This window comes from Zosterops lateralis, assembly GCF_965231275.1.
Source record: "Zosterops lateralis genome assembly, chromosome: 1".
NCBI classification, from domain to species: domain Eukaryota; kingdom Metazoa; phylum Chordata; class Aves; order Passeriformes; family Zosteropidae; genus Zosterops; species Zosterops lateralis.
Genome location: NC_139762.1, coordinates 130,089,672 through 130,102,980, shown reverse-complemented (window position 1 = coordinate 130,102,980; position 13,309 = coordinate 130,089,672). Strand labels below are relative to the sequence as shown.

At 55.2% G+C, this 13,309-nt stretch overlaps 1 protein-coding gene across 1 annotated transcript; it reads right to left on the bottom strand.

The window, feature by feature from the left end:
• Positions 1-2,442: 2,442 nt before the first annotated feature.
• Positions 2,443-12,527, bottom strand: GDF6 (growth differentiation factor 6; the record flags this gene model as incomplete). Its single annotated transcript, XM_083877025.1, has 2 exons — positions 12,108-12,527; positions 2,443-3,293 (listed from the first exon to the last, which is right to left on the bottom strand). The coding sequence occupies exons 1-2, from the start codon at positions 12,424-12,426 to the stop codon at positions 2,443-2,445; spliced, it is 1,170 nt and encodes a 389-aa protein (XP_083733151.1). The 5' UTR covers positions 12,427-12,527.
• Positions 12,528-13,309: the final 782 nt, after the last annotated feature.

Below are 13,309 nucleotides of genomic sequence, written 5' to 3'. Positions count from 1 at the left end.
GAGCAGAGCCTTGATCCATAGCAGAAGACTGAACTGGTGTGGTTAGAACAGCAACCAAAGTTCACACCAGTCAGCACTGCACATGGTGAACCTGGCTTTAAAACCAAAAAAGCCAAAGCCCTTTTTAAGCTGCAATTTCTAAATCTACTATTAGTAATGAACTTGAAACATTATTAAGTACTAGAAAGCAATATTCCCCTGGCAGTTGTACCACCTCTAAGGCTGGAGTCTTCTACAGGTCTCTTAGCTGCTGCTATTCAAACACTCGGGCCCGATTCTGCACTCCTTTGTTCAACCACCAGTCCCAGGGAGTGAAAGCTGGTCAGAGAAAAACGTGTGGGATCAGATCTTGTGATATGGCAAAAAAAAATCCATTTTCCATGAAAGGAACCTTGCTTTCAAACACATTCCACAAGATGAGCAGCTCTTTCAGCCCTTCTAGACATAAGATGAGGCTTTTATTTTTTTTTTCCTGAGAGTGGGGCTCACAGCCCCCAAGCTAACTGTACCACCTCTGCACGCATCACTGAGAGAGGATCCTTCTCTTACTGAAACAGCTACTCATTGAATAGTTCTTCATTATCTAAGAGACAGCCAGGAAATATTTAATAAATATATTACCCATTGCATCAAAATAAATATCATTTATAAAACATTCATTGTCTTTTGCTCATCATCATCATCATCATACAGTGTATATTAATGTCCTCAGTACAGATGAGATTTACAAACGTTTGCCTGAATTTTTCCCCTTAATGCATTCTCCCACTTACAATAATCATTGCATAAAATGCATAAAAACCACAATGCAGCTTTATGCCACTGGCATATACCAAAGACGAAACTAAAGATCTTGTGAGAGTACAAAAAGTCTTCAGACAGGAGGAATGGCTTTAGGTGCGCCTTCAAGTGGCACTTGATCCAACTCAACTCTGCAGCATTTTAGAATTAGAGCCAATATTTACTTGTGTAATCAAATAATAGAACATATAAAAGCAAGCTGACTTTTTGGGAAAAAAAATGTTTAATAATACAATAATAGTTGTAGTATCGTCCAGTAAAGGTGTATTGTAAAAATGTTCTGAATGTTAATTTACCTCAGATAACTTTAGAGTTGTAAATACTTGCATTATATTGAGGTAGACAGGAAAAAAATATTTTCTCCATTAGTAGCACAGAATTTAAATCTTGTAATAATATCTTAAGGAAATGATAATGTTAAGTAAGAATGAAATATTTGATTAATGCTTAATTCTGTACAACTCAAATATAAACTTTTAAAAATATTAGAAATTATAACATTTCGAGTGCATATCATGTTTTGTACATTAAAAAAGAAATGCATGTTGTTCATCTCCATTTTGCACTTTTCAGTCTGTTTAAATAAACAAATATTTACAACTTTTATATGAACAACAGTGCATCCAAAGCAAAATGTGCATTTTAAATTAATGCTCCTGGTCGAGTCTTTTTATTAGCATTTTATATTATTATTCTCTTCTCTTTTTTTTTTTTTTTTTCTTTTTTTCCACAAGTTTGTAGCTCTGCAATACCAGCTAAGCCAACAATTCTAAAAATCGGTGGGGAAAAGCCTGAAACTACCAACACAATAAACTACATTAAGAAAGGGCTAGGAGGCATAGCTTCGAAGTGCACTTTCCTCAGGTGAAGCCACAGCTGAGACCAAAGGTGGGAAGGAGGAATCTTACACAAAACGCCTTTTCCAGCACAACATTTGGGTACAATACTGCTGCAAGTTGCGAGGGCTGCGGTGACACAGCAACCCAGAGACCCGGCAATGGCATCCTTGCCCTCTTCGTGAGACCCGAAGGAGTTTCCCCTCCAATCCACCCCCGCTGTGCTTTCTGTAACACTTCGCTCTTCACAGTTCTTCTCTGCTGTCTTAAAATAAAACCTAGCTGATAATTACAATCTTAAGCAACTCTCGATGGTATTTTTTTTCTTTCTTTTTTTTTTTTTTTTTTTTTTTTCCCTTTGGGGGGGAAAGAGGGGAAAGGGGGGGGGGCGGTAGGCTATTTCTGGCTGGTAAGCTTGCAGGAATGTGAAAGAGAGAGGGCAGAAATGTAACAGCCCTCTTCAGAGCAACTTCAGGGAGAGGGCTCAGTCTGCTCCCTCTCCCTCCCCCGACTCTTTTTTGTACTTGGTAAATTGCCTTCACCTTTGGAGGGAGGAGGATAGATCGCCAGATAAACCCCGGGGGGAGGGAGGAGAGGGGAGCGGGGAAGGGACCGGGAGGGGGCCTCGCCGCTTTCCCGGCCCGCTCGCCCTTCCTTTCCCGCCGGCAGCCGCGGGACGATGCTGCCATAGCCCCGGTCCCTCCGGGGGTGTCCCCGCGGGTCCCCCCGCACAGCCGCGCCGGGCCGGGCTCGGGCCGGGCCCCGCTCGCCGCCGCAGCTCCGCCAGACGCAGCCCCGGCTGCCGCTACCTGCAGCCGCAGGACTCCACCACCATGTCCTCGTACTGCTTGTAGACCACGTTGTTGCCCGCGTCGATGTAGAGGATGCTGATGGGGGTCAGCTTGGTGGGCACGCAGCAGCTGGGCGGCGTGGAGCCGGGGTCCATGGAGTTCATCAGGGTCTGGATGATGGCGTGGTTCGTGGGCTCCAGGTGCGAGCGCAGCGGGAAGTCGCAGACCCCCTCGCAGTGGTGGGCCTCGTATTCCAGCGGGGCGATGATCCAGTCGTCCCAGCCCAGCTCCTTGAAGTTGACGTGCAGCGGCTTCTTGCTGCAGCGCAGCCGGGCCTTCTTGCCGTGCCGCTTGCCGTGCCGGCTGGCGAAGGCCGTGCGGCGCTGGCGCCGGGCGGGCGGCGGGGGCGGCGGGGGCGAGCCCAGCTCGGCTCGCAGCTCCCCGAGGAGGCTCCGCCGGCGGGCGCGGGTGAAGACCACCAGCAGCGCCCGCTCCTGCGCCGGCCGCGGCCGCCGCGCGAAGCCCAGGCCCCGCAGGTCCAGCCAGCGCCGCGGGCCGCGCTCCGCCGAGGCCCGCAGCTCCAGGCACAGCCGCTTCCAGGGCCGCTCCCGCAGGCCCTGCCGCACATCGAACACCTCCCAGGCGGCGGACGAGGCCGTCGGCGGGCCCAGGGCGCGGGAGTCCAGCGGGCGCGGCGAGAGGCAGGCGGAGAGGCGCAGGCGGAGCGGGGCGGCGGGCCCGGGGCCGCCCTGAGGGGCCCGGCGGAACAGCCGCAGCTCGGCCCCCACCAGCTCCTCCGTCTCCGAGAGGGTCGACACATCAAACACGTACTGCTGCCGCCTCAAGGGAGCGGGCGAGAGATCGTCTGCGAGATAAAAATAATTACAGTCAGTTTGCGCTCGGGGGGGATCTGCCGAGAGGTCTGTGAGGCGGGAAAGGGAATGGGCCGGCCTGGGCCGCTCCTGCAGGCCTCACCCCCACCCACAGCCGGACCGGGCCTGGGCAGGGCAGGGAGAGGAGAAAGGAGAAAGAAAACAATATGGAAAAGAAAGGGGAAGAATATGTAAAGGAAGGACCCGCACCACACAGCTCTCCAGCACTAGAGGCAGATCCTGCTCCACGCACATCCTCTCGCCTGTCAGCCCCATACACACGGATCTGTTCTCCTCTGAGGAAAACCTGGACTTCTTTTTTGACACATCGGTGTACAAAGTGCAGCACAGAAAGCAAACCAGATTCCCTCTGAGCTGCTTTCCAATAAAATGTTTACAACCCAGCAAATACAGAAATTCCCAAAGCCCCTGTGTTTCCCCAGAAGCTAGTAAAGCTTGTGTAGATTTCTATAGTAAAAGTGTCACTGGAGCCTCTGTTCAGCAGCCCCTCGCCGCTTTTCCAAAATCAGCCCGCCCCAGGGGTAGAAACGCAGACTAAAGAAATATACACCCGCCTGTTATTTATCGATATCAAAGGTCATTGCGATTCCTAATCAGTACCTTTCACAACCTCGGCTCTACCTGACGGGGTCTCTGGGAACCTCCTGCTGGGCAGGAGAGACAAGGGGATGATTTATGCAAACCAAAACCTTCAGACGCGCCACGGCGATGTAAAAAAAAAAAAAAAAAAAAAAAATAAAAAAAAATAAAATCAATGCGGATTAACGTGCAGTTAATCAGCGCGGATTAGCACGCTCGACAGTCGCCCCCGCGTCGCTGTGCGTTCCCCTGGACGTCAGCAAGGAGATGGAGCGTGGAGCGCAGCAGGGACAGCGGGAATTGCTGGGAAAAGGACCTGGAGCCCGAAGCCAGGGATGCTACGGGGGGAGCATGGCTGCCTGCCGAGCGCGTCCCGCACACCTGCCCTGCTCCCGGAGCCGGAGCGTGGCCGCGCTCCCCGCCCGGCCCGGCGTGGCACCAGGAGTCAGCAAGGAGAGGGAATTCCCGAGCCGGAGCTTCCCCGCCTCCCCGGGGCTGCGCGCCGGCGGGAGCGGTGCGGAATCGGTCAGGCCCTTCAGGCATCCCCGGAGAATTTGAGCCCAGGCCTTTCGCATCCCTGCCTCCGCCTTCCGCTTCAGGCTTGACTGTTTCCTCGCGGTGGGGCTGCTGCTTCCCAGCGAGGGGCGAGAGGCAGCCTGGTCGTGCAGCCCGCTCGGGGAGTGCGGGAGGAGACTGAAAAAAAAAAACACGAGCAAAGCCCGAAAAATGTCGTCACAGTCCAGGTTTATCAGCTGCTTTATCGAGCTGTGAAAATAAAAGTGAAAGCCATCGGGAGTTGCCTAGAGAGGTCCTGGACAGTTTCGTCAGCACTGCAGGTACAGAGCAGGATTCTGTCCATGAGTCTCCTGTGGGTTTGGGGAGCTCTGCCCTTCACAGGGGCGGCCCGGGGGGGAGGAAGGTCCAACAGCTCAGGAGATCGCTGGTATCATTTCCTCCTCCTTCAAGGGGGTCCTGGGAGCTTCAGACAAAAGGGGATGAACATTCCTCGGGTAAGAAAGCGCAGGTCTTCCTCTCCTCCTCCTTCTCCTCTTTCTCATCGTCTTGAGTTTTTTTTCTGCATCCAGCATCTGTCAGATACCCGGATTTGCAGACGGATCTCCTGGCCCTGCCGAGGTACCTCAGACCTTCGTTCAAGGAGTCCACCGACCGTCGAGGAAACTAGATCAGCATCTTCCCCTGATGCTATCCCCAGCTTCGGGATGTGAGCAGAGCCGGGTCTGGGCACGGATTCGCCTTTAATCGCTCTCGTTGCTCAGGGGATGGAGAGGCGTGTGTCACGCTTGGGTTCAGGGGGAGATGCTCGTTCTCTTTGGTGCTCTCTTTGGTCGCCGTGGGGTGGGAGTGAGGAGAGTGCTGCCCCCAGGCCGCTGTCCCTCCGGAGCGGACACCCCACACGCACACTCCTCCTTGTCCTATTCCTGGCTAGCGCCACGGTGCTGGGGTCCCCCACATCTCTGCCGGGGAGCCGGGAGCAAGGCAGCGCTGCCCGCTGTCTTAGCTTTCAGGGAAAGCGCAGCCCTTTCCCGAGGGATGAGGGGACACGAAGGTGACAGCGCCTCTCCCCAAGGAACTGTCCCGCAGGTGGCCTGTCGCGGGGGAAGAAATAATCCCATTCGGGGGTAACATCCAGTTTAGACGTGAGGGAAGCAGAGAGTTGCTGAATTCTCTGCATATCCCAGCTGCTGCTGAAAATGGGCTTTAAAGGGTCTGCAGACCCTTGTCACCCGGCGGTGCGGGAGGAAAGCAGCTCCGGCATTGTGGGTGCCAAAAGGCTTGCTCAGGGATGCTCCCTCCCCAAGCAGCATCTTTTGAGACTCCAGTTTGGCGAGGGTTTGGGGTGTTGCACGGCTGGTCCGGGTTGCCCGGTGGCACGGCACGCTGGGGACACGGCCAATTTGTAGAGAAATGTGCCAAGCGGATCTCTGAGACGGGTTTCAGAAGCACCGAAACTCTGTCCTGGAAAAGTCCCGCTGGCTCAGGCAGCTGCCGGCTCCCGTGCCTCTCTCGGGAGGGCAGGGAAAGGGGCAGGGCTGCCGCTTGTTTCAAATAAGCAGCTTTGAATCCGATCAGATAAACGCTATTTATTCACTCTTGTAACCTAATAATTCCAGATGAATACATAATCCTAAACCAGTACTGGCTCTCTCCCAGCGCAGTCGAGAGGGTGGGAAAAGCAGCGGAGGGCGGGGAGGGAAAGCGGGACCTCCAGAACCTCCACAAAACGGGGAGAGACGGGTCTGGGTTGGGGATCCTTTGTTCCAGCGAAGCTGCTGCCTTCCCAGCACACAAAGAGCAGCAGCAGAGATGGCGTGGAGACACCCTGGCTGTCCCTCTCTCTCCCTGTGAACAGCTCACAACGGAGAGGGGCTTGTCCTCTTCAGTTTTATTTTAAACCCAAGGAGCCGCTGGGGTGAAACCCGGGGTTTCTAACCAGCTCGAGATCTGCCCTTTTCTCAGGCCAGCTGAAGCTGTCCTTACAGATATTCCGGTTATTGAAATACTTGGTGCGAACAGCGAAGTCATCTCAGCTGGGCTGGAGAAAGTCACACTGCAGAAAATGCACTGGGGAGGTGTGTTTATATTTGTAACCTTAATGTAGATGAATGTGAGCTCCGCGCTTAAGTATTAGTTCTATTTCCACTCTCCGTAGTCATTTTTTTTTTTTTTCCCGGGCGAAAATAAAATATTAGGAGCGGGAAGGAGGGACAGAAGGAGAGAGTAGGAAGTTTAAGGATGTGTCTGTGGTGGATGGCAGAGAGCAGCCCCACTCCGTTCAGCCCTCGCCAGGAGCTCGGGCAGCGGCCTCCCCCCACGCTGCTCCGCCGTGCGGTGCCTGCGGTTTCAGCATCTCCGAAGTTAAATGAATGACCGGGTTGAGACGTTTCCCTCAGTCCCCTGCGTGAAGCCTCTCCCGTTTCCTGGGTCGCTATCTCGCCGCAGTCTGGGCTTTGAGGAGAGACGGGGGTTAACGAAGGCTACATAAAGTTTCTCTTTTCATGGCAGATCAGGTACTGGGCTCTCAGCCAATTCATCAGGGCTCAGATCTTAACTTTACATCACTGCAAATTATACCCAAACCACATTCAAGAAGAATTTTCCCATTCCCAAATTCTCTTTCAAGCCGTATTTAAACTCGCAAACCAAAAGCACATTTTCAGTTTTAAGACACTTCGCAGACGCTCTCACAACAATAATCTGGAAATTAAAACATATATTGTTCCTAATTGCGAAGGTCTGCCCGCACGTTGTCTGCAGAGTCACAAGGCTGACAGGTATTTCTTTCGGAGCACTACCCAGGCTGTGGAAACAAGGGGCTGACTCTCCATGTGTGGTATTTCTCTGGGTTTCAATTCCACATCTCCCAGCGCCTGCCTCGCCGCGGTTTTTTATTACACCGAGTGATTAGATTTAAATGTATCGTTCGTTTCGCTATCGAATAACCGAGAAAGACCACACCTTCCTCGGACGAATTCCCAATCCTGCCAAAAACACTAACTAGTTGTTGGCGTCCCAGGAGATGCGCCGAGGCGGGCAGGAGCTTCCTTGGGAGGTTTCTACCTGCTCTAACAGACCTTAACCAGTATCTTTCCCTTTCCCCATTTGCGGTGGTTAAACTACCCGAAATACTTCGACGGAGGAGAAGTAATTCCTCCGAAATTATTCGTGTTGAGAAAATCGCCTGAATATTCCCAGCGCTCGGAGCAAAGCAAGGAAGCGAAGATATTTCTGAGCGATAAATGTGGAAGCGCTGGGATACAGCAACAGAACATACAGATCTGGCCATAACTAGCAAAGACTGAAACATCCATCCCCTTTCACTCATAAACCAGACTTCAGGCACGAGAGGACTCCTACCCTCAGTGTCAGCCTACCCCGAAAACTCAAGGAAAGGAGGATTTTCTCTGCTCGACCGTTTTGGGTTTTTTTCCTACACTGAAGGGAGGAGGTAAATGAGGAGGGCGAGAGTGCCCGGCACCGAGTGGCCCCGGCCTGCGCCAGATTCTCTCCCCGCGGGGCCACTCGGCTGCGGGCTGGGGCCAGCCCAGCTGCGGCACAGCATCTCCCCGCGGGCGGCGGAAACAACTCCACGGCTCCGAGGCGGGGAGAGCTCGGACCTCCGTCCCCACCGTGTCCCACCCCTTCCAAATGAAGAAAAAAAAAAAAAAAAAAAAATCAGGAGCAGGTCCGAAATGAGCCACCGGAATGGTTTGATAGGCGTTAATTGCTCGTCCAGCTGGAGCAGAGCGGCTCCGGGGCTCCCGGCGCCTCTTCCCCAGTCCACCCTCCCGTCCCGCGGCGCTGCGTGAGCCCCCGCGCCTTCTCCAGGGACAACAAACAAACGAAAGATAACCCAAAAAAATCCTCCCCGCGCCGACAGCCCCGTTTTCACCGGGAACAGGCGAGAGGTGCAGCCGCAGTTGCCGAGGGGACGCCGCGCTCCGCTCCGCCCGCGGCCCGGCCCCGCCATCCGCTCCCTCCCGCGGCTCCCGCGGCGCGGGGGGTGAAACAGTGGCCCCCGAACACACCTCCCGGTACGGGCACCGCGGGGCCGCCTCGCCCAGCCCGGCCCAGCCCGGCCCATCCCGGCCCGGCCCGGCCCGGAGCCGCTCGCCCCTGTCCCGGGAGCGCGGCGGGGATGAGGAGCGGCAGCTCCGGCCGTCTGGTCTGCATTAGTGTTTTTATAAGGGGCTCAAACAAATCGAATACAAGGTCACCAAATAATTAACAGTTGTGAATTCCCTCCTTTCCCATTAAAATACTTCCCTGTTTATATTTCATTTTCCTTCTGCCAACGACAACAGTGCTCGGGCAAAGGCGCTGCAGAGATTACACTACATTGCAGCTTTCCGTCCACCCAGAAAGCCGCTGTTTTGCATAAATATGTTGTACTAGACGAACTTCAAGTGGGATTTAAACTCTTTTTCTTCTGCCACATGCACAGCCGGGCCATTTTCAGTTTCTGCACACGGGATCCCCCTCTCGTCCCAGCCCTCTATTCACCACTCTTCTCACGACAAGAGCAGAAATAAAGATGTTCGGATCCCTGCCCGTCCGAATCAGCCGCCTCCCAACTGCAACGCGAAACTGCACAAAGAAAACGGGGAGGGGAAAAGGAGACGATCTCGACCTATTTTGCCTTGCCCGTCCCTTGGGCGCGGACAGCAGCATTCCGTGTGCGGGAGCCCTGCCCTGGTGCCGGTGCTGCGGGCAGCTCTGCAGGCACAAAAGGGTGAGCGAGGGGCACGGGCAGCAGCCGACCCTCGTGGCAATCCCTTCCCACGGAGATCCTTTGGAAAACCGTGCTTTTTTGGTTTTCGATTTGTTCCCAGTCATGTCGCGTTTCTTGCTAGCTGTGAGATTGCTTGTTTATAGCTCCCTTCTCCAGCTCCCTCTCTCTCTCTCTTTTTTAATTTTTTCCCCTTCCCCTGCCTGGTGGAGTCCTTGCAGCTCCTAATTGTCCTGCCTTACTGTGGAGCTCCAATGCTGGGGGTCCTGAGGCCAGTGAGAGCACCATCTGCGTTTTAATGAGTTACTTCATGTGCCAACAGTAATTTTCCTACATTCAGCTAAGTCCTGTCTGATCTTGCGACCGTAACAAGGGGGAGCGAGTGGGGGGCCGGAGGGAGTGGAGAAGGGGGAATCTCAAACCCTTTCCCCTCTCTTTTTCTACCCACGGCGGGGGGAGAAAAATTACATATGTATTAAGCAGTAGCGTGGCTTCACTGCCTCTCGAGCTACCCTGAAAACGATCTTATTAAGCGGGAAGAGGCGAAGCGAAGGGAAGCGGCTCTCGGTGTCTGCACCGAGGGGAAGCGCTTTGCCCCGCAGCCCCGGAGGCTTTGGGATGCTGCGGCCGGGAGCTGCTGCCGGTCCGAGCCGAGCTCCGAGCAGTCCCGCAGGCACAGCTGCCCGCAGAGAAAGGAAAGGGTATTTCTCGGCAGGACTGGAAGTTGCTCCTCGCTCCTCTGCGGACCGCTGTCCCCCCGAAATGCTGCCAATGCAGGATGGGCGTGCGGCAGGTGGGACGGCCACCGTCATATCCCCCCCCCGGAGCTGCCGTTTAGGTAAAGAGCAGCCCATCTAATTGGGTCAATTTGGGCGGCTATATTGTCTGCAAATGAATTGACAGAAAATCTGCTTCCCTGCTTTCCCTGAGCAAAGACTGTTCATCATCAGCACAGCTCCAGCTCGCCAATTAACTGGGCTAGCAGCCCACGGGGAGGTGGGCAGTAAAATAGCTCCCACTTCAGAGGAACGGAAGCTCTCTTGAAGTTTTTTGGTGATGTGCCATCGACTGGTCCACTTCATTATGGGAGACTAGACAATATTTGATATGTTATGACATGAACACTCAATTAGATCACTGAGTTGAAATACTCCAATCAGTGGCTTGATGCTAAGCAACCCTCAGAAGGTCCAGCAGAAGGTCACAGCCTGTGACACATCAAATCAAAATCAATGGGGAAAAGTGAGGCTTTTCCTTAATCAAACCGGGACTTCTGTTAGCAAATCACTTCTCCCGGACTAGAATCTCACATGCAGCGAGATGAGCTAAATTTGTTAAATTAACTGTCTTTCTTCTGCTTATCAAGAATAAGATGATATCGAGCGCGGCTCCATTTCCTGCGGCTCGCAGAATTAGCGCCCCGTTTCCTCTCGGTCAGGGAGAGCGGGCCAGCTCCTTTCTGACGGCTCAATTTTCCAAACCGCGTTTCTAGAAAGCGACTCCTCTTCCCCCCATCCCCGCTTTTAACAGCGACGAAGAAAACAACCTCCATAAGGCGAAGAGCAAAACCCCTTGTCCCCTTTCCCCTCGAAAAAATCTGTGGGCTTCCGACCGCGAGGGGCACAGACTGTGGGCGCTTCCACGCATCTTCCCGAGCCCAGAGAGGCGCGACGGGCACCGAGCGAGAGGGGAAGAGCCTTTCCGCCTCGAGAAAGAACCCCCCGAGCCGGGGGTAGCCATGGGGCAAGGGGCTGAGCCTTGCCTGCCGTGGGCGGGGAGAGGCGTCCGCCTCGGGGAGGCGGTGAAGGGGGTCGCTTTGGCTTCAGTTCGATTTTTTGGTTTGGGCCGATGGTCTTCTGTAGCTCCAAGGAGCCGTGTGATTTTTTTTTTTTTTTTTTTTTTCCTGGTGCTGTATTTTGCCCTAAAACGGGTGGGACACGGCGGGAGGGCGGCAGCTGCCCCGGCAGGTACCAGTGCCCGGGGAGGCGCGGGCAGAGGGGAGGGTCTGCACATGTGCGAGAGGGGGAGCAACGAAAGCTCAACCTTCATTAAGAACCTGTTAATTAGTCTATTCTTAATGGCGCACAACCAAGGTAACGAAAAAAAAAAGGGGGGGGGGATAAAAGGGGTAGGGGGCGTTTTTCTGAAAGGGAAATTTTACTCTGGATTGACGAGAAATGTGCACCCGCGGCGCGGGGTACGAGCGATACGACGGCGAGAGAAAAACACAGGAGGGCCCTGGCCGAGGCTGCAGGTCACGGAGGGGCCCGGGAGCCCCGAGGTCCAATCCCGGGCGGGGGCTGCCTGAGGACCAGCCCCAATACAGCTCAAAGGATGCAGCCCCGGAGCAGCCGCCAGGTCTGCCTGAGCCCCGGTACCGGGCGGTCCCTGGGCTGTCCCCCGCAAGCCGAGCCGGAGGGTCCCAGCCCCAGCGCTCCTGGACGGGGCCGAGGCTCTTCCAGGTAACCCCATAACGCGACCCGAGGCGAGAGCAGCTTCAGGCAGATGTTCGCCCTCGGTCAGTTTAAACTTTCCTTTTTGCCGTGCAGCCGCGTCGGTAAGAGCCACCCTTTCTCCGCCGGGTGGAAGGAAACCAGAAGAGCGATATTTAATTTTTTTGTTTTTCAAGGTGGAATTTACACCCAAAATTCGCCAACAAAGCTGGGCCGTGTTTTCCACCATCCCACGACGATTCGGGGAGGAACACTCGTGTTTCTCGCACTCAGCACTAGGTCTGCCTCGGCTCGGCTTTAGGGCCGTTTGCTTTAAAATAAAACAACGCGACTCCAAATTTACGGAAAGATTTGCACTTTCCCGCAATGCCGGGGCGGGGAATAGCACCAGTGACCACTGCAGAGGGCTCCCCACCGCCCCAGCACCAGGATCAGCGGGATCGCAGCGGGAAGGGGCACCCGCAGCCCCGGGGGAACCGGGAGGGGCCTGGGAGGGCAGAACTTACCTCGTCCCCTGTCTACAAAACTAGTGATGGTGTTGGCGGATTTGGACGACTGAAAAAAGCTGGCGTTGATGCCCAGTTTCTCCGCGATGGAGTAAGTCCTGAACAGAGACAGCATGTACTCGTGGGGTTCGGCCCGTGGGAGCGCCCGCTCCACGGCGTGTGTCCCTTGTCGCGGGCGGTTCTCCCGTGGGGACCGCGGCGCTCTGCGGCTGCGACCACCTTTAGAGGAGGCGGGGAGGGAAGCCGGGAGGCAGCAAGGTAAATCCCAGAGGAGGCTGGCGAGCAAGGCGGCGGAGACAAGGGCCCGGCGTGCATTCATAGCGAGAGGCGGCGGCGGTGGGGAGGAAGAGGAGGGCGGCCCGACGTGCGGCTCCGGCGGCCCACGGAGCGGCGCGGGGAGTGCGCGGCGGCGCGGAGCGGAGCGGCGACTGCACCCGGGCGGGCTCGGCCCGCGGCCGCCCGCCCCGCCCCGCGGGTACCGCCCCGCCGCGCACCGCCCCGTGGGGACACCCAGCCCGCCCCGCTGGGCGGGCCGCGCTGGGGCGGGACACCCCGCCGGCCGTGCTCGGGGGTCCCTTCGCTCCCGCCTCGCCGTGTGCTCCACGCGGGAGGCGGACACCAGGGCCGGAGAGGGATGCCGCGCGTCCTGCTGCCACCTCTCGGGTACCGCTTCTCGTCAAGCCACCGGGGCTGTCATCCGTTCAGGTGCCTCACGGCTTCTCCAGGTTTAAATGTGGGCAGATTCGTTTGATGCTAATGATTTTACTTGAGGCTGTCTGTGTTTCCGTGGCTATGTGCCTGAAAACTTGGCACAAAGCAGGGGTCTGACAAGAAGAATTTGGTGGCAAGTGAGGGTCTCACCTTGGGATGTGCCAGGGCCCATCTAGCTAGCAGCCTTGAGGCAGGCCCTGACACCCATTAGAGAAGGAAGGAAAAGCATAGGAAGAGCCAAAGACCATTCTCCTTGTCTCAAAATCTGCAAATCGGCTCCCAAGAGGAGCACAGTGCCAGGCTGGGACCTGGCAAAAGGGCAGCGCTGGGCACTACTGGGCAGGCAACTGTAAAGATAATCAGGGTAGCCTGGGGCAGGCAGGAAAGATTCCTCAAAGCAGGACACACATTTGCCTTGTCCTGGTCATGCAAAAGACAGCAGTGGAGCAGAAGTGCAAGGATTCAGAAATTCACCCACCCCTTTTCATTTG